Below are 19446 nucleotides of genomic sequence, written 5' to 3' on the forward strand. Positions count from 1 at the left end.
CAACCTTTTCCAGGACTTGGACAACTGCCTCTTTTACTCCATCAGAAAGAATGGTTTAAACAGAAAACAAGTCCCAACAGCTGCTACTAAAACAGAATAGTATCATGAAAGGCTAGAGGTTCTGCAGTGACAGTGAAACGAGGAAAGGGGGTATGGCAGTGAGACTTCAGTCAGGTGGAGGGGTCCTGGGGAAGTGGCATAGCAGCGAGACCCTAGCCTGAGATGGCTTTCCAGAGGGAAGCCGTACATGAATGAAGCCACATAGGCCTGAGTGAGGCAGTCGGATGAGGAGGTGTCAGGAGTGTGCCCTGGTATTTACTGTCCCCTTGACTATAGACACTGTCCCCTTTTCACACCCAAAAGCAATCACACGAACATGCCCACTGTATATTTGCACATATTCCTACAGACAAATGTGATTCCTGGGTTCAGAGAGTGAGAATTTAGACAGCAAAGGATTCTACGTCATCTGAATCCCTGCCTCCTCATCGGGATGGCACCAGCTACTCCTTGTTTCAGTCTATGTATACACGATGTGTTCTCACCATCACACTGCTGTGGTTTCAAACCTGATGCTGCACCTCAGAAGACCGTTGAGGACAGAGGTATAAGGCGTCAGGGCGCTGGGGGCAGGCCTCTTTCCAGGGGGCACTGTCTGTGCCCTCCACTCCCACAAATGTGCATGGCCCAGTGTGGCCTGGCTCACTTCGGCCTGGTGGTGTATTTGATTGGCACAGGCACCCAGACACCAACTCTACCCTTTCCCTACCCTCATCTTCTGGGTCCTTGAACACATTCCTGTTTCAGGGATGGAGTGACAGCCTCCCCACATATACGTGACCCCTCCCCACTCTCCTGAAGGTGGACCCCAGGCTGCTTCCAGCTCCCACTACCAGGGTTACCTGCTAGGCTGGCTTTATTGCTGTTGTTGTCTGAGGCAGTGGAATTACTGTGCCTTGCTTAAACCACAGTCATCTGGAGCACGGAGTCAGAACAACCACAGAGAACAAACATGTGCTTTGTCTTTTTATTATTCTTTATTGGTCCTACCAATGTGACTCTTCACCCAGGCCCACTGTTCCTATGCGCACTGGCTACGTAGGCATTCACATCATATGTCTGTGTCCTGAAAATCTCAATTAATTTCTCCTTCCTATTCCTTTTCCATGCTCTGCCTCATTTTCTCAGAAATTGAAGGCATTTAATTATTACTATTTTTTTGTTTGGGTCTGTGTAAAGGTTCCTTGGCAGGAGAACATGCATATGACTTTAAAATAAAGACCAACATTCTGACACTAAGATAATGCACAGAAAAAATACAGTACTCAGACATCGTTGCAAATAAATACCCCATACAGATGAAGTTATCTCAAATGTAACCATATTTCTTATGAATCAACACTGTAACGGAAGGTAAAAATAGGAGTCCCTACAACTAGGAATAAGAAATGCTTCTTCCAGGAAACAGAATTCTTTTATTTTTGTCATTTATATTATTATAATTTTTCCTTTTTTGGAGAAGGAAGGACAGTTTTTCTTCCTCCAAGAGTACCAATTTGACCACTCCCACGAACCTCACTCAGCAAACAAAACAGGATGTAGACCTGGTTTACCAAGGAGTTTTAATGAGTTCTGTTTCCTGAAATTAACAGTGATTAGTTACACCAAGCAAGAGAAGATATAATGTCTCGCTTTCACATTTGCAAAGAATACTATGGCTAACCCTCGTCCCCTACTGCGCGTGCCAACAGAGCGTCGGCCCTCCTGACACCCTCAGCTCTTCACAAACGTGGCGTTCATACAGCTTGCTCAGCTTGTCCCAGAAGGTCCATTTGGTTCCCAAAGCACACTCAAGGTTTTGTGTTTGCTTTCATTTTCTAAGCCCCTGAATTTGCAAGTAAAGAATCACTGACTAACAGAATTTTGCACAATGACTGTTTTCTTTCCCTCAATGAAGATGCCCAGGTCCGGGTGTGAGGAGCGCCTGCCTCACCTGCTGTCCACGCTGGCCCTCAGCATGCCCACTAGCTCTTCCCTGCTCGCTTTCAAGAATGATCTACGCTGGGACACCTCCCTTAACTGATGAAGGCACTACTGGCAATGATTACTAACAAAAAGGTGTTGAAAGAGAACACCCTAAAAATCGACGACTGTAGAATTTTCTAAGTGTACCACAATTTGGCACAACAACCAGAGTAACAAAACAATTCCAATTTGGAATTTTATTGGTACAGTTGTATAAAATTCTGTTAATCAGTCATGCTTCACAATGTCCTAAAACCCAGAAAATTCTGGAATTTGTAGGTAATACTACTCATTCAATAATTTATCTTTTTTGTTTTTCAAGTGCCTATTACTGTTTTAACCAGAGCAAAGGTCAAGTTTTCTTCTTGTTACATTGAACTATTCCTAAGAATAATAATAATACAATATGAAAAACCCCAGAATCTGAATACCCTGGATTTCTTAATGAACATGGCATTTAAAATCTGTAATTTCAAACATGAGCCACAACGCCGTATGATCTGAAGGCTGCTGAACCACAGCGTGGACACACGTAGCCGGGCTCCTCGCTGGGCCAGAGCACTCATCTCCGAGTCTAAAGCTACACGCTACGGAGCACACAGCTCTGCCTCGTGCTGACACCAGACAAACACGGCGGGAGCTGAGGCGGACAGCTACAGGACCACAAGCATAGACCACGGCACCTGAGACCGTCTCTACGCGAGGAATTAAGGAAGCAAATATAATATCAAAATATCAAAAGTGCACAGGTTGATCGGATAAAAAAAGAACATGTGTAACAAGGAGCCCCGTGGTGGGCATTTCCAGCGGGCTCCTGGCGAGCCTGGCAGCCAGGGAAGAAGGGTCTTCGGCCTGTACAGAGGCCTTTCCACGCAGCAGCTCGCAGCATGCTCAACATTAAAGCTTTTTTTCCTCCCATTAAAAACTTGGGGAATGCTATTTTGAAAAGAATTGCAGTGGTATATCCAAAAAGTTTCTAAGTGGGCTTTTAGGTTGCCCTTCCTTCCTCCTTGTGGGCCACGAGAGGGAAGGGAAGGGGGCTGCAGTGTGACAGGGCCAGGTGGCCAGGTCCTCCTGGCAGCTACTCTACAGCTGAAAACGGGAGAAAAGAGAGCGTTAGAAAGCGGTCACCAGTCGCTTCCTGTTTATCTGACAATTGAAGCTCTCCACGTGCTGGGAGGGCGCGAGCACGTTAGTTGGCAGAAGAGAAGACCTGCATGTGTTAGGGGGAGCCCAGTGGCTTGAGTGTCTGCAAAGCCCCTTAGGAGTATGGAGAGAAGCTGTGTGCCAGGCTTGCAAGGAGAGGGCAAAGCATGTGCAGGGTGAGCATGCCAGCAATCATCCCACTGCGAGTCTTGCTGGGGCAGGGGGATCTGGGCCCAGGATGAACACGCAGGGAACATAACATGGGCCTGTCCCGGAGTCCGGAGAGGACCGAGACATACTCGGCACCAAAGGGAAGAGCACGCAGGGTAGACAGCTGTGGGAGGGGGCAACACGGTCTCTCACCAGGTAACTCGAATGCCTCTTCCGCATGAGAGACAAGGCAAGCAGCCTGCAGGAGAGAAGACTGCAGCCTCAGGTCCAACTGGTTCCACGGGGTGATCAGGAGAAAAATACTGAGAAAAGTTCTGCTCAGAATGTGGGAAGGCAGGCAGCCTGATGCCAAAGCTCTGGCGTGGATGGAGCCTCTGGAAATGGGAGAGCCCTACAGCTACCTTTCCTCTTTCTCTGTTGCCATCCCCCAAATTGCACTAAATAAAAAGACCTAAACATCTCCTACCTGTGAATCCTGACAATTGGCCCTGGTCCCATGCAAAGCTTTCCCAGCACCAGGCTGGGCTCTGCCTACAACTGTGGGTGTCCAACCCAGCCAAGCCCCTGGTGGCTCAGACTTCAGGCTAGGGTTTTTAAAGCCCCATGTCTTTGGGACTGAACCCCCTAAGGACAGCCAGATAATTGGCTGCTGGGGTCACCCCAAGTACAAAAGGACAGGCTCTGCACTGAGGACCAAGGTCTGGCCAGACACTTGGACAGCTTTTCTCATGAAAAATGAAAACCTGGGGCCTTGGGCCCTGCCCATTTGTCACCTCACAGGCCACTAGACAAGCATCCTGATCTCAGAAATGAAAAACCAAGGTCTGGATTCCTGGGTTATGGTCAGCTGTGTCTGTGCCATGTGTGTCTGGCCAGCAGAATACAGGGGCTCAGGGCTGCTCTTCTCTGGGCTTGGGGAAGAAATTCTGCACTTCTGTCCTGAATATGATTTGCAGTGAAATAGTGCATAAACTACAACATAATCCTTTCCATGAAACTATGCCAAGTGCAGAGCCGTCCTCTGAAGCAGTACCTATACTGCAAGCTGGAACCTCCTAAAACTGCTTTCTAGTGCTGACATTAGACACATGCGAGGAACATGCAAGTTTCAACTCAGGTTCTGCCCCATTTGGGTGCTGAGGGAGCAGGACCAGGACTCCTTTCCTTGGGTTTCCTCAAGGGTGCCCAGGGCTTAGAAGATGCTTTCATCACACATCTGCTGCAAGAATGTGCAGCTCTATCCCCACCTCTGACCCCCACCTAAGAGAGCAGCTGAGGACTGGGTGCTCCTGAGGGGGCTTTGAGGAGTGAGAAGCGACACAAAGCTCTCACAAGTGTCCTGCTGATGCACACGCCCCATGGCGCCTCGGCTAGAATCCTACCCTCTGTGCATTAGTCACGTTAAGATTGACCTAGCGCCGCTGTCCCGCTGCTGCTGGGTTAGTTGAGGTGAAGCAGATGTTAGCTGCAGCGTGCGGCGCCCCACAGCCCCTAATCACAGTAAATGCTGTGCTTCTCGCTGCAGAACACCTGGTTGGCCAGCCCGGTGCCCTCGGCCCTGTCGCTGGCACAGGCGCAGGCGTGACTTACGCTCGGGGTGGCTGGCTTGGCCTTCGGGGCAGCTTTGGCGCGGCCACGCCGGGTCTGCTCATGGTCCAGCTCGAGCAGCTCCAGCCGCTGGGTCAGCGCCAGCTTCTGCTGGATGGCCATGCGCAGCAGCGAGTTCAGCGTCTTCTTCTCGTCCTCGGCGGCCGCCAGCTGCCGCTGCATCTCATCCAGCTGTGTGATGTACTCGTCACACCTGTGGGTACCAAAAAACATGACTGAGGGGCGGGCAGAGCCAAGCAGAGGAGGGCAGAGCAGAACAGGGCTGGGCTGCGCAGCCCTTTCACAGGCCTGCACCAGAGCCATCCTTCAGTGTGGCCTGTGGACTGGAGGGTGGGGGTGGGGGAGAATTATTCTGGCTTATTTTAGCACAGGCTTTGCTAGGACAAATCCCTGATAAGGGTGACAGGGAGGCTTGGGCCCAGGCAGGGCAGCCCTATGAGGCTGGCTTGAGTTTTGTGGTTTTGTGGGGGAGGGGCTGCTGTGCTCATTCAGGGGCATGTAGTGCTTACAGAGAGGCTATGCCCCTCAGTGACTGGGCTTCTTTTAGGAGGCGCGCTCCCCACTTAAAAGGCCTCGAGTTGGCCTGGGGCATCAAGACATGGAGAAGCCATGGCTTCTAGGGTGTGGATGTAAACCTAAGCAGGACTGGGCTTGTTCCCAAGGTCGATGCTTCGTCAGTCTGTGCTGAGCACTGACCGGAGCCAAGGAACCATGTGTGTGGACGCCATCGATAGCTTCATCCCATAACCTGGTGCGGAGCTGTGGGAGGGTGTGGTCTGTCCCTGGATGCCCTTCTTCCACATGTCCCATATGGGTGGGGCTTGGTAGAGACACAGGGCGGGTTAAACCCCGGGGCTCCCAGGGTGGTAAGGCTGTGCAGGCACTGAGCGCAGCCCCACCCTGCCCACACGCACCCACCCTGCCTGTCCCCACCTGCCAGGAACCGGCCCTTGGATAGCACCCTCTCCAAGGACTCTGCTGCCCACCCTTTTGAGGACACACACTGAGCTGTGATCCTTGCAGGTTCAAAATCTTGGCTCCATCTGAAAAGTTAAGTTTTAAAATAAAACAAATTTTAAAAGGTAGGGTTTACATGCCGGATGCTGAGAAACTGTGGAATTTTTTCCCAAGCCCCAGGAAGACAAGACGCTTCCAAAGAAACCCTGGGACTCTTCCTAGTCTGTACCCCGCCCTGGCAGGGCCTGCAGGGATACTGAGAAACTGGGAGTGCCTGGCACCAGGCTTGAGAGAAGCAGGCCCTATGTGCAGTTCCCACCCTGTCCAGCTCAGATCCTCAGCTTGCTCACCCATGAAAAGGAAACATCTAGGTTATCTGCTGCGCCCATGGTGGGCCTGGCTGTCCCCCATGCAGGGCTGGCCCCATGGTGCTATCCCAATATGAACCAGCAGGTGGCGCTACCCATCTCTGGAAGATGAAAGGCAGAGGGGGCACCTGGGAAGATGCTGGAACCAGGACCTGCCCCACAGAGGCCCGTGAACACCTAGGGAGCCTCGATTCCCAGCCTTGGGGTCTGACTCCCAGCCAGGGAGGGGTGTGCATCCACCAGGGGCAGTCCACCCAGAGCCCACTACTAAGAGCCCCCCCCACAGAGGAGAAAGGAAAGCTGGTCTCCAAGCCCCGAGGCCCTCTCCTCACCTTCCCCAGATTGGCAAAGTGGAGGATAGGAGGTGAGTACCCAGTGGTCACAATGACGCAGAGGTACAGGGCTATGCACAGAGGTGGGACCCGAACTGTGGACCCCAGCAGTGACCTGCTCCAGCCAGGAGGGTAATCTTCCTTCTAAATCTACAAACATAAATGCACACTTGTGCCATATGGCCAAGTTCTTGGGGGCGAATACCTCATGAGAGAAAAGGCCAGGACTCCTCTGTCACCTGTTGGCCCCAAGTAAGTCCCTGGAAATGTTGGATCCAAGGGGTGGGAGCCCAAGCACCCCCTGAAGCTCTGCAACTCTGGCCCATCCACTCCAGGATCTGCTTTCCTCAGCCCCTCTGCCCTCAGTCTCCATATATGCAAAGCAGAGGCAAGCCTGGGCCTGCTGCGCTTTCATTCACAGCAAAATCGAATCAGCACCACAGAACCAGGCTCCTGGGGGCTGGGCTAGGTCCAAAAGGAACAGAAAAAGGATCACACACTCTGCTATCCCGGCCACATGTGGTCACCTGCCAGGCATGCGCTACGCTCCAGCACCTGCTTGCATGACCTCGGAGGACACTGAGGTGCAGCAGCTGGGGGCCCCCAACCCCATGTGGCCCCTATATCGCCTCACCCTTTCTTGTCACCAACTTGAGCACCAGTGTGCCAGAGATGTGCCAGAGGCCATGCTTCCCCAACCTTGTACCATGTTGGCCCCAATGGAGCTGGGCGCAGCCACTGACTAGGCAGGGTTGCAGGCCTCAGTATAAGGCAGTGAGAGGCTCAGGGTTTCACAGGCAAGTGCTGAGGACAGCTGGCCTCAGGGAAGGGGAGGGCCCAACAGCAGCACGGTTACCTGGTGGCAAACATGGCACGCAGCGAGGAGAAGGTGGCTGCGTCCTCCTTGAGGGCCTTGAGCTCATTGCGCAGCTTCATCATGGTCTCGGTAACCATAGCCTTCTCATTCTCATACTTGCTCTTCAGGTTGGCAAGGGCCACCTCGGCCGTCTGGGGTACAGATGTGTAGGGTAGAAAAGTGAAAGGCGTGAAGTCAGCCTAGAGGTGCTCTGGGAGGAGGATGGGAGCCCTGGTCTGAAGTGGTGGCGGTGCCTGGGAAGAGAGCTCCTGGGAGGCCCCTCTCTCTGACAAACCCTGCGGATGGACTCCAGCAGCTACGCCATGGGGAGCCCCACCTGCTGATTCTGACTGGCAGAGGAGGGACTGACCCCAAACCTGCCTACAGGACCCCCACGAAGCCCCACAATCACTCTCCACAGCTCAGACTACGGCTCTCACACGTTTTCCCGCCAGCATCAGGAAGCACTATGAGGCAGTCACAGTGAGTGAATGGCAGCGGCATTTCTCACGGGCTGAGCGGCTCTGCTGAGGGGCCCTCACACCCACCTGCCAGCTCCACCCTCCCAGCTGGGGGCCCTGAGCAGGGGAGGGCAGGCGGCCAAGCTACTATGGGCTGGCTTTGCCTGGTGGTGACGCAGGCCTGGAGGGCCCCGTGGCAGGGGGAGGAAGGAGGCCAAGGGGAAACACCCTTAGGCCAGCAGTGGGTGACAAGTGGCCCTGCCGCCTGGCGCCTCACCTGCTTGTTGGCCTTGAGCACAGTGCGCAGCGTGGTGATCTGCTCCCGCTTGGTGCTGAGCAGCGACTTCAGCTTGAGGATCTCCTCCATGAGCGCCTCCTTGTCCTTGTCCACGGCGGGGCCCAGCTCCTGAGAGGCGATGCGCTGGCGTGACAGCTCCGTGGTGCGGTCCACGGCTGCCTGCAGGTGCTTGATCTGGTCGCGGATGATAGCAATCAGGTTGTAGATGTTCATGGGCTCCCGGCGTGGGTCACTCAGGGGTGACGGCAGTGAGGAGCCAGGCGAGGGGCTGCTGTCCCCGCTCCCGCCATCGGCTCGGCCCGCCTCAGGAGCCAGCAGCCCCTTGGGTAGGAGGATGGGTGAGCGGCGGCCGCGCCCCTCGGGGCTGGTGCGGCCCCCGGGGCTGGTGCGGCCGGCCCCGCCCTGGCCCTCGCGGTAGTAGTCCAGCATGACACGGTTGGGCGTCTCATTGTTGCACATGCACACATGGTGGTAGAGATTGGCCAGCTCCTCACTGAAGGTCACCAGCTCATCCTGGGCCACACTCAGGCTGCCCTGCGTCTCACCAGCGACGTCGCTCACCTTCTTCAGCTCCTTCTCCAGCCGGGCCAGTAGCTCGCGGTCCTGGCGGCTGGCCTTCTCCAGCAGGGAGACCTTCTCCATGAGCGCCTGGCCCTCAGCCTCGTAGCGGCCCTTCTCCTCGGCGTGTTGGGCCTCACGAGCCTCGTGTGTGCTGCGCAGCGCCTTGAGCTGCTCACGGAGCTCACCAGCCTCAGCCACAGCCACATGGTACTTGCAGGCCAAGATCTCGGGCCCGTTGATGTCCACCTCGTAGTAGTCGCCGTCCTCATGGCTGTCACGGTCCTTCTCATTGTCCAGGGCCGTCTGCCGCTCCTTGCCGGCCTGCAGGCGCCGCAGTGCACTCAGATTCTCTGTGAGGCGGGTCACCTTCTCCTGCTGTTCTGACAGGGATCCCCGCGTGTGCTCCAGCTGCTTCTGTGTGTCCTGCAGCGTCGCCAGCAGGCCCGCCTTTTCCCGCTCCATCTGCAAAGGCACAGGCAGCAGGACACCATGTCAGCTTCTATGGACTCCGAGAGCTTGGAGGACCCTCAGGATGGCCCAGTGACATCCCACCCCATGTCAGGGCAGGCTGGGAGCCCCAGGTTCCTTGGCCATGCTGTCAGTGAGGTGGACAGAGGCACACAGGGTGTGGAAAGGATGGAACTCATGCTGGGCCCTCAGAACACTGCCCGTCACCAGTAATGGTGGTCACCCTCAATGCAGGCTCTTTCCACACTCATGTTACAGAGGATCTGGGCTCAGAAAGTGGAGCTCTAGGCTGGCTGGGTGTGTAGTCGGGAATATTAGTGCCCTAGCCCTCTGCTTCAGAGGACGGGACTGTTGCCTTGGATCAACAGGGTCCACGTCCCAGGAGATGAGCCCATGTATGACCCTGGTGGGCCCCTCTGACACCTGGCCTGCGTGCAGGGATCACATGTGGGGCCAGTGTCTCATCACTTCACCCTGACACCATGTAGGTAACAGGGGAGCAATGTGGGTGCTGTAGTGCCAGGAAACCACTTCTCTGGGACTCTTCTATGTGTGCTCCTGGAGTTCCATTTACAGTAATGATGCAGGAGATAAAATCAATGTAAGGAAAAGGGAAAGTTAACATCAGCAGAGTGTCAGGTAAGCACTACTCAGTGAGCCCTGCAGAGCTGGAGTGGGCACAGTGTGCCAAAGGCCTGCTGCCTGCTCACCTGCATAAGCTGCTGCTTCAGCTTCTGGATCTCGGAGATGTTGAGCTCACTGAGTAGGTCGGAGACGAGACTAGGGGAGGGCGGTGCAAGGCCCTCCTTCTTGGGCGTGGAGGTCTTGTTGTCCAGTGGCATCTTGGCCAGGCCGCCGTGCTCAAAGCCATTGACCAGGGCCTCGGCATCGTTGTTGGGCTCAGCAGCATCGTCACTGAACTTGAGGCCATCCAGTGAGACATGCAGGTGGCTGGTGTAGAAGGAATCATTGATGCTCATGTAGTGTGACAGCTCCTTGCGCAGGCTGTTCTTCTGCTCGCGCTCCGTCTTCAGCGTCTCCAGCGCCTCCTCCAGCTGCCGCTCTGAGATCTCCTTGAGGCGGATGGCATCCTCCAGCTGGCTGTTGAGGTACTCGGTCTCCTCCTCCAGACGCTTGATCTCATGCTTGAGGCCCTCAAACTCCACCTGGGAAAAGAAGTCAACGCTCTTGCGTCAAGGCAACATGGAAGTTCCTTTTAGGCCCCATAAATGAAGAAAACACACCAGCACACCAACTCCGGCCACCCATGAAGCACAAGGTGAAACGCCAGGTGAAGTGCCATCCTGGGAAGGGAGGGAGCCCGTCCAGGCCAAGACTACTTCTCCTGCTCAGAGATGTGGATGCTAAGAAGGTTCCAGGGCGTGAGATGCGAATGCAATGAAACGCTCAGCCCAACCCACCCACCATTGGGATCAGCAGACATGGGGAGGGGAGCACAAATGTCTGAAGTGGCCCCAAGCCAGGACTGTACATGTGGAGATGCACCAAGAACAACACACATCCACCCATAGAAGGCTGCCAACCTTGTATTAAGTCATTCACAAATATTACCAAGTGCATGCTGATTTAAAATTTTATAAAGTTATTTAATTAACATTAACAGTTAACTAAACATCTTAAGATACATAAAAATACATTTCAATGTGTGCTGTGATCATGACTTCTAATCATATTTCAAAATGAAGGAACAGAAACTCCCCCCAAGGCAGAACATCTCAGCCACTAAACCTCCACACGCACCTGACACCCAGACCTGGAGGAGCTCGAAGGTAGGTGGGAAAAGCAACATCAAAGTCTTGTCTCCATGAAAATCGTATTTGCAGGTGGACATGGCAAAAGTAGATAGAAAATGATGCCTGATGTGGAGGTTCAGAATTTGTGGGCAATTTCTAAAACTATTTCTTATTTTTCTGTAATATTTGGGCAAAAAAATCAGAAACAAACCAGTAACAGGAAGTGCTGAGCACATCTCTGCAGTCTTGGGTTGGAAGGGACACCTACTACCACATCCAAGGTGTGCGCACAGGAGGTAGGGTGGAGCCCTCAGTCTCAGCACACAAGTGGGGAGGTGAGGAATCCCAGACGGAGAGAGTCAGACTCCACTGAGTGCCAACCCGAGGACAGGGTCGCCTCAAGCCTCAGTTTCGCTTCTCCTAAGGCCGCTGTGCGCTGGGCTCTGCCAACAGCAGCACCAACAACCAAACGGTACTTACAATGTAGATAGTGGCTAAGACTGTTCATGTGCATGAGCTGTCACAGAGGGACCAGGCTAGGAGCTCTGCATAAACACAGGAGCTTCCTCCTCCGGGCACACATACCACATTCCCTGACGGTGAGACTCAGAGGATTTCGGTGGTAGAGGATTTGAGGAAAGCAAGGAAGACATCCATGGCATTCCGGGGGAAGTTTTGGGGTTTCCTGAGAGAAAAGACTCCCATTCCCCACCATGCAGGATTGTGGCTCTTGGAGACAGAAGAGCAAGTTCAGGCCTTGAGTGGCAGCAGAACAGCAGAGCACATGATAATTTGGTCACATCACAGAGAGAAGGGACCCTCCTCATTCATCTCTGTCACAGGCAGAGACCCTGCTCGTCCCTGTCAGAGAGGGGTCCCTCTGAGACCTCATAAGAGACAGAGGGGTTCCTGTTCATCCCCCATCACAGACAGAGAGGACCTTCCTCGTCCCTGTCACAGGCAGAGACACAGGAATACTGCAGGCCTCATGGTCAGCACCTGATGGGGGAAAGAGTCACAAAGTCCAGTCTGGGGTTTTCTGGTGTAACCTCTTCATCACCTCTTAGATTTTTGTTTTCATTTTTGTTGGCTGGGACACCTCAGCCTGGCCAATGTCAGCAAACACAGCAGCCAGAGTTTCATCTTTTGGAGGGTCTGGGTCCCACCAAGTGTACCCTCTGCCTCCACAGTGGGAAAGCTGGCCCTGGGCCTCAGGTGTGCAGAATGAGACAGGAACCCTTCTCAACAGGGAGAGGGCCTCGACGCCCAGTTAACCCACGTGCCACCTCCACCCCACAGGCCCAAGACTCGCCTGGTTCTGTCTGAGCACAGACACTTGCTTCTGCAGGCTGATGTTCTCCTCCTCCAGCTCTGAGTAGTCCTGCAGCAGGCGAGCTTCCCGGAATTTGTACTCCTTGATGTCATCCCGCAGGCGGCCACGCTGGATCTCCACATTCTGGTTGATCTGTAGGGGGAGAGGGAAAGGCAGGTGTGAGCAGCCTCCACAGGGCACGAGAGGGGCTCAGAACAGGCAGGCACGCCATGGCTAGCCACACAGCCAGAACTCAAGAGCCCAGGCTTGCAGGTGCCAGTGTGACTGCGTGGAAAGGAGAAGGAGCCCAGAGCAGTGTGCCAGAGTGCACGGCGGACTGCAAAGTTTCCAGAGTAAATCCCCTCAGCCCTTCTCAGCTGGGAACCCCTGACAAGTGACTGCCTGCTCCAACCCTTGGCTTCTTCATCTTTAAATTAAAATGGGGTTAAAAGTAGTTCCTGCCTTCTATTATTGGGCATGTACACAGTAGTGTGCAGGTGGGCATATAAATGGTATAGTGCTGTGGCAAACAGCCTGCAGGTGCTGAAACTGATAAACACGGAGTGTCCACCCCAGAGAAATGCACGCATGCCCACAGAGAAACCGGTCCACAGATTTCACAACAGCAGCGTTCATTTTGCCAAAAGGTGGAAGCAGCCCAAGTGTTCATCGACTGACGAATGAATAAACAAAATGTGGTCTCTCCACACAATGGAATGTTGTTCAGCCACAATAAGGAATGACGTATTGACACATGCTACAACATGAATGACCCGTGAACACATTCTGCTGAGTGAAAGAAGGCCTGTCACGAGAGGCCATGCATTGTATGATTCTATTTCCATGAAATGTCCAGAATAGGCAAATTCATAGAGACAGAAAGTAGGTTAGTGGCTGCCAGGAGCTGGGGAGGGGGATAGGGAGTGACTGAAACGGGTTTTCTTTTTGGAGCAATGAACTGTTCTAAGATTGTGGAATGGTGCACATATATGTGACTCTAATAAAATACACTGAATTGTACACCTTATGTGGGTGAACTTTATGAGACATAAATTATCTCAATAAAGCTGTTAAAAATTAGTTTGGGTTGTAAGTTGTCCATAAGGAGCCAAGAGATGTCATGGGAGAGGCTTGCGCAGGGTTGGGGCGAACAGGATGCAATCAAGGCAGAATTCCAACTTGCTGCCATAAGCCAGGGACCTGGGCCCCTCAGCCGCAGCCCTAGCAATATCCGAGAAATAAAGATGTTTCTTCTTTGTGGTGGAAGCTGGCCTGTACATTACATGTTTAGCATATCCCTGACCTCTGCCCACCAGACACAGCCATCTCCTCTCCAGACATTGCCAATGTCCCCCAGGGGCGAAATCATCCCCTTGACAAACTCTCTATCTCCTCCCTGTACTCTGCTGACCCAGCTGCCTCCCTGTGTATCTGCAAAGGCCTGGCTCCCCAGACCACCACCACCCCTGCTCTAAAGCCCTCCTGGACTCTCAGCCAGAAGCCCTGTCCATCTTGCGGGCCCCACAGCTTCGTCTACCTACAGCTTATGCTATGGTTTCTCCTGGTCACATGTGTGTGCTCATCTGAATGGAACATGCTTTATAGACAAGATTCCAAGATCCCATGCAAGTACACACAAAACAGTCATACTGGGTTAGCAAAATGAAATAGGACATCCCTCCCCAAAACAAAGGAAAAAAGGAATGCAAGAGAGGGGAAGAGAGTCAGCGATATACAGCAAGTACTACTGACAAATGCTTACTATTCACCAAGATTACACTTAAAATCTACAGCAAATGGACACACATATAGTCCTCTCATTATAAGTGATCCAAGTAAGTGACAGAACACTGATACCATAAGAAACAGAGATACCATACAGGGAAGAAGAGAAGGCCTGGCAAAGCCTCGTACCAGAGGAGAAAGTGAGCAAGCTGCATGCTGGGATGAAAGGAGAGAAAGCTGCACCAGCACAGCCACCACCAGGGCGAGGCCCCACAGTGGCTACACGAGGAGTGGATGGGGAGTGGGCAGGCTCTCCAGCCTCTCTCCTGTTAGTGAGACTGCAGCGAGTGCAGCGCCCCCCACGAGTGTGCTTAGGGGAGCTGCACAAGCCAAGTCACACCCAGGCTCTCCACACCCCAGCTGGGGACTTGGGCACCTCTATGCCAGAAAGGTTTCTCCAATTCTTGCTTTTTCCTTGCTAACCGGCAAGCAAGCGGTCTGCAACAGGTGTGCAAACATGTGCCACCTGATTCAACGCGGTCACCCAGCGGGCTCCTCAGGTGGAGTGGAAGCTGAGGGGAAGGTCTAAGTCCCACCAACTCTCCCAGGCCTGCCAGTCAAGATCAACAAACCTAGAAGGTGCTCCAGGCAGTGGGAAGAGAGGGCCAAGAAGCTTCCATGTGCCTGGGCAGAGAGATAGTGACGTGCCCAACTAAAGAGTGAAGCAGAGAGCCTGGCTGGATGCCTCATAGCATTAGGGTCCCCCAGAGGCACACAAAGGACTTCTGTTCCCTTGGCAGTGCCCATATGAGTCCTCAGGGTCCTTCACCACCTGGCCCAGGCAAGGTGTACTAGGAGTTCTGCCCTTGCACCATTGCCAAACCCAGAACACAGAGGCACACCCATGTCAAATGCTGGCCTGGCCATACCATGCTGTGGGTGACAATGGCACCATCTCTGCTGATGCTGGAGGACACTAACACTGTGCTTCCATGCCCACACACTGGGCATAGGCAGCCAGGCTCATCTGGCCTGCCACGTAGCACCTCCATCCAGCACATGCCCAATTGCCAAGGGCTCAAACAGGCCGACTGGTTGCCATGGGGTTTAGTTTTCCCTCAAGTAAGCACCTTCTCCCAGTGAGCCTGTCTGATGTCAGCCCAAAGGAGTACAGTGGACACTCTGCTGTGTGTGGCCGAGCCGCCCAGATGAAGGAGGTGGGAGCACAGGCCTGTAGCTGACCACCAGTGTCCCATCTCAGCTCCCCTTCTGTGGGATCCCCACACCTCAGACTGCTCATCAGCAAGCAGGGTGTGACAATTGCCTGCTTCAAGGAGCCACTCCGCAGGGGGTCGCCTGCCGTCTCTCCTCTCCCCACCAGACCTCAACCCCAGGACACTCTCATCTCTGCCTTGACGGCCTAGGGCAGCCCCTTCACCCTACTCCTTCTTGGGGCAAATATGAAGAAAGATCTTGGTGTGTGTATGAGACCTGGCTCTGACCCCAGGCCTCCTGGCTCTCTGGGCCTCTGATTCCCCATCTGGGAAATGGAGCCACATCCCCACTAAGGCCCCATCCAGGTCAGTCCTCAGAAGCTCTCCCACCTGCCAGGGGCCTGGGCAGGAAAGATGCTCTCACTAGCAGGAGAGAAGCTGGAGGACCTGCCCACGTGTGGGTCCCACACATACGCAGCGATTAGAGTCAGGATCTGAAAAGCACCTCTCCTCTACCAGCCAGGACACCTTAGGCACATGGTGGAACCTTGCAAACCTCTGTTTCTTCACATCTGACAAGATATCAGTAGGGTCACCAGAAGGACCAAGTCTGAGGCAATCAGAACTATCCAACACATGCCAAGTATATTTGTTACTGTAAAGCTTCACAGGTCCTCATGGTGTGTTGGGGTGTGGAGGTGGACAGACAACCAGTTGACACAAGGGAGGAAAAAGGGGAAGGGCTGTTGAGGGTAGCAGGGTGGTGGGTCAAAGGATACAATGAAGGTTGTTTTATCGTCAAATGTACCCTTTCTGACCCATGGGATGTGAGCCTTGGGCAGTGATTGGGCAAAGCCATGTTGGGAGGTAGGGGAGCACGGAGGAGCTTGGCACAGTGGCTCAGACCAGCAGAACAGCAGGCAGCAGAAGACAAGAGTTGTGCACGGCTGGGACTGGTGGTGGTGAGACAAGATCAGTCCTAGAGATGCTCCACCCCAACCAGGTACCCAAGACGAGGACCTGGGATGGTTCCTACAGCTCTGCAGCAACCCAGGGCAGGGACACGGGCGTGGGGGACACAGAATGCCCAGGGACCCAGGCAGGGACCCTCAGGAGAGAGAGGAAAGGCTGAGGGGTGTGCAGGGAGTGTCAGGATTTCCTCCTGAAGCACAAACAGGAACCACAGAAATCCTCTCTTCCCCACAAGACCTGCAGCATCTTTAACTTGCTGTGCTCATTTCCAGTCTCACCTGAAGCCAGCAGGGCCACCCAGCCCTCTTTGGCCTCTGCCACCAGAGATAGGCCTCTTGGAAGAGAGAAGGAGTGGAATGTGCTGGGCTAGGGAGAAAGCACCTGCACACGCTTTTCAGGAATAGAGGGGCCAGACAGATGGCAGCTGGGGCAGCCAAGGGTACATCTCTCCAGCCACACAGCCCCTCCTCCCACTGACCAGAGGCTCCTTGTGGGAGGAAATGAGATCATGTACTGCCGCTTCAGAATCTGAGACTCCCCACCCTGAGTCCAAGCCAAGCTCCTCCCTGGACCCCTAGGGCCTCAGCGATCTCTGACCTCTCATTCCTACCGCTGCTGGCACCGAGGGCAGTATCCTTCAGTACTGGCATGCTAAGCCAAGAGCAGCAGCCCTAATCACTGCACACCCTCAGGGCCTATGCCCTGCTGACCTCTAGTAAGATTATCTGCTGCAGAGGGTGGGGTTCCTGTGGCAGGAACAAGGGTCCACAAGTGCTCCAACAATGTGGGGTGAAGGAGCTGTGGGGCATCCTCTACAAGGGGCTTCAGAGACTGTCGGTTTACAGATGGGGAAACTGAGGCCAGGACTAAAGATAAGGCCTTGCCCAGGCCCCAAGGCTCAGTGAAAGGCAAAGTCAGTATCAGCCCATTCCCAACCGACTGGTGCTCACTCCTCCAGCCATTCCCAATGAGAACCTGGGGCTGACCCTCAAAGGCCACGGCCAGGAGGACTGCAGCTCACTTGCCAACTTCCAGCTCCACTTGCAGAACCCAGGGACCACCCCACCTCCATCTTGGTGATGGGGCCTCATCCTTCCTCAGAGGGCACTGGCCCCTCTTGCCCCATGACAGGCATCTCAGCCCCACTTTTGTCCCCACAGCCCACTCCCCATGTAACCACCAAACCCAAGCTGGACCCTTACTCCTTCAGGGCCCCACCCAGGCCTGCAAGACTCTCCCGACACTCCTCCTGCCCTTGGCTCAGCCCCACAGTGAACATGCCCCTGCCCTAGGGACAGGCACGGGGTACGGCTCTCCCCTGATATCTGCCACATGCCTTCTAGGAAAATGAGGCTTTGCTCACGCTGTGTCCTCAGGTTCACAGACACTGAGGCCCCAGCAGGGCTCAATTAAAATATGTGCCAGTCAGTGAGGAAAGACACTCAGGTGCTCACTCAGCCTTCCCTGAGCCTCCTGTTCAAGCCAGCGAGACTCTCCTCCCACCTGCCCCAGTGGAAGACTCTCCTCCTCCTGCTGGGCTCAAACTGCACAGGCTCCACACCCCACAGCAAACTTCCCAAATCCTGCTTTGGCCACATTGTTCCCCTGGGCTCCCCAATCCTCCACGACTCCAGGGCCTAAGTGTCAGGGCCATGAGCAGCTGGTCCTGTGGCCTTTGCGCCTGTCAGGGCCCAAGAGCCAAGCTGGTTCCTCTGACTTCATGTTCACAAGCTCATGGACGGACACCACAGTTCCATTTCTAGACGTAGAGCCTGTGCCATGTACCCATGGATGTCCATGGGTACCCAGAACTCCAACAGGCTCTAGTGCCAGGGTCCCTGCAGGCACTCTGCTGTGCACAAGGCAGGGGTGTGGCAGCTGGGGCTACTGGCGGTGGTCTCCACCCCTAATTCTCAGACACGCACATCCTACCTCGAATCTCCATGGAATATCTGGGGTTTGTGTTCTTATTACACTTGGGCATAATGCAGGCCCTGAATGACACAAAACATTCCCAGGGCAGGGGGGAGTCCAATGACGAGGAGTGACCCATGGGCATCAGCCCCTCCACGGGTGGCTAACCACACCCCTCCCTGACTGACCATCTCTCTGCTCTGGACTTGCTCATGGGACTTGCTTCATTAGTGAGATGGAAGCAAGCCAGATGCAGCGGAACTCGTGGGTCCATCTCTCTCCCTTCTGCCACATGGGCAGTGGAGGATGACACAAGGAAAGCAAGACAGCCCAGCCAGCTGCAGCATCCCCAGAGGCCAGCCCAGCCCAGCCACCCACCAGGCACAGCTGCTATGTGACCCTGGTGGCACTATTGCAGCCACAGAGTAGGCCCTTCCTCACCCCCTCACCTCCTTCAGCTCCTGGGCCACGGAGGCCAGGCGTTCATTCTCCGACTGTGTGTTGGTGAGGACGTTGCGCAACTGCTTCAGCTCTGTCTGCAGCTCTAGCACCTTCCGCACGTAGTACTGCTCCTTGGAGGCCGACTCCTGGATCAGGCTCTCCTCCCGGCTCTCTCCGTCAGCAGCCACCTTCTTGTGATTCGTGTGTGCTTGTCCAAAGGCCTGCATCAGGAGACAAAACACTTGTCAGGTGGGCCTCCCAGGGGCACTGAAGGACAGAGACTCAGCTCACAGGTGACACTCATGCTGCAGAACTACAGCACCAACAATGGGGACTGTGGGCCTGAAGGGAGGACCCCCGCCCTGGGAGGTGCATCTGTGGCATGCCTATGGTTTGCACACATGCAAATGCAACAAGCTGTACCCAAGATTCATTTGCTTCACCAAAATAAGAGAAAGCCTGGTCTCTGAGAACAGTGTCTGCACTGGCAAGACAAGTACTGGAGTCAGGGAGCCACAGCAGGCATGTGTGACAGCAGCTGGGGCCGGCGGACGGAGCTCCCACACAGCTCCCACCTCCTCCCACTCCAGATGGCACGCCGGCCACCACATATGAAAGGCAGAGGGAGTCTGTCCATCCTGCTGCCTGATGCTGGCTCATCCTTCACTCCTGGGAGAGACCTGGTCTGAGCAGTCAGAGCCCCAGTCCCAAGGACGGCAGTGATGGTAAGAATTAGACAGAGGCCAGCACAGTGTGCCACCCACTCTGCCCAGTTCCTGGCTCAGAGGCCAACATACCAGCATGTTCCAGAGGGGTGAGGAACAAGGGGGATGGGGGCTGCATGTGGCAAAGAAGTGTAGGGC

The 19446-nt window shown here is 54.4% G+C and overlaps 1 protein-coding gene across 1 annotated transcript; it reads right to left on the bottom strand.

The window, feature by feature from the left end:
- Positions 1-1013: 1013 nt before the first annotated feature.
- Positions 1014-18810, bottom strand: BICD2 (bicaudal D homolog 2 (Drosophila)). The gene is made up of 7 exons (XM_011927526.1): positions 18592-18810; positions 12318-12470; positions 9962-10417; positions 8202-9245; positions 7464-7615; positions 4933-5143; positions 1014-3117 (listed from the first exon to the last, which is right to left on the bottom strand). The coding sequence occupies exons 1-7, from the start codon at positions 18808-18810 to the stop codon at positions 3112-3114; spliced, it is 2241 nt and encodes a 746-aa protein (XP_011782916.1). The 3' UTR covers positions 1014-3111.
- Positions 18811-19446: the final 636 nt, after the last annotated feature.

The sequence above is a fragment of the Colobus angolensis genome, unplaced genomic scaffold (assembly GCF_000951035.1).
Source record: "Colobus angolensis palliatus isolate OR3802 unplaced genomic scaffold, Cang.pa_1.0 Scaffold72, whole genome shotgun sequence".
Taxonomy (NCBI): domain Eukaryota; kingdom Metazoa; phylum Chordata; class Mammalia; order Primates; family Cercopithecidae; genus Colobus; species Colobus angolensis.

Excerpts from the sequence above, each read along its gene's own strand:
- BICD2 (XM_011927526.1), bottom strand. The coding sequence starts at position 18,810 with ATGCAGGCCTTTGGACAAGCACACACGAATCACAAGAAGGTGGCTGCT. Across the intron at positions 12,471-18,591 it reads TGGCCCAGGAGCTGAAGGAG|ATCAACCAGAATGTGGAGAT; the intron begins GTGAGGGGGTGA and ends CTCCCCCTACAG. Across the intron at positions 10,418-12,317 it reads CTGTGCTCAGACAGAACCAG|GTGGAGTTTGAGGGCCTCAA; the intron begins GCGAGTCTTGGG and ends TTCTTTTCCCAG.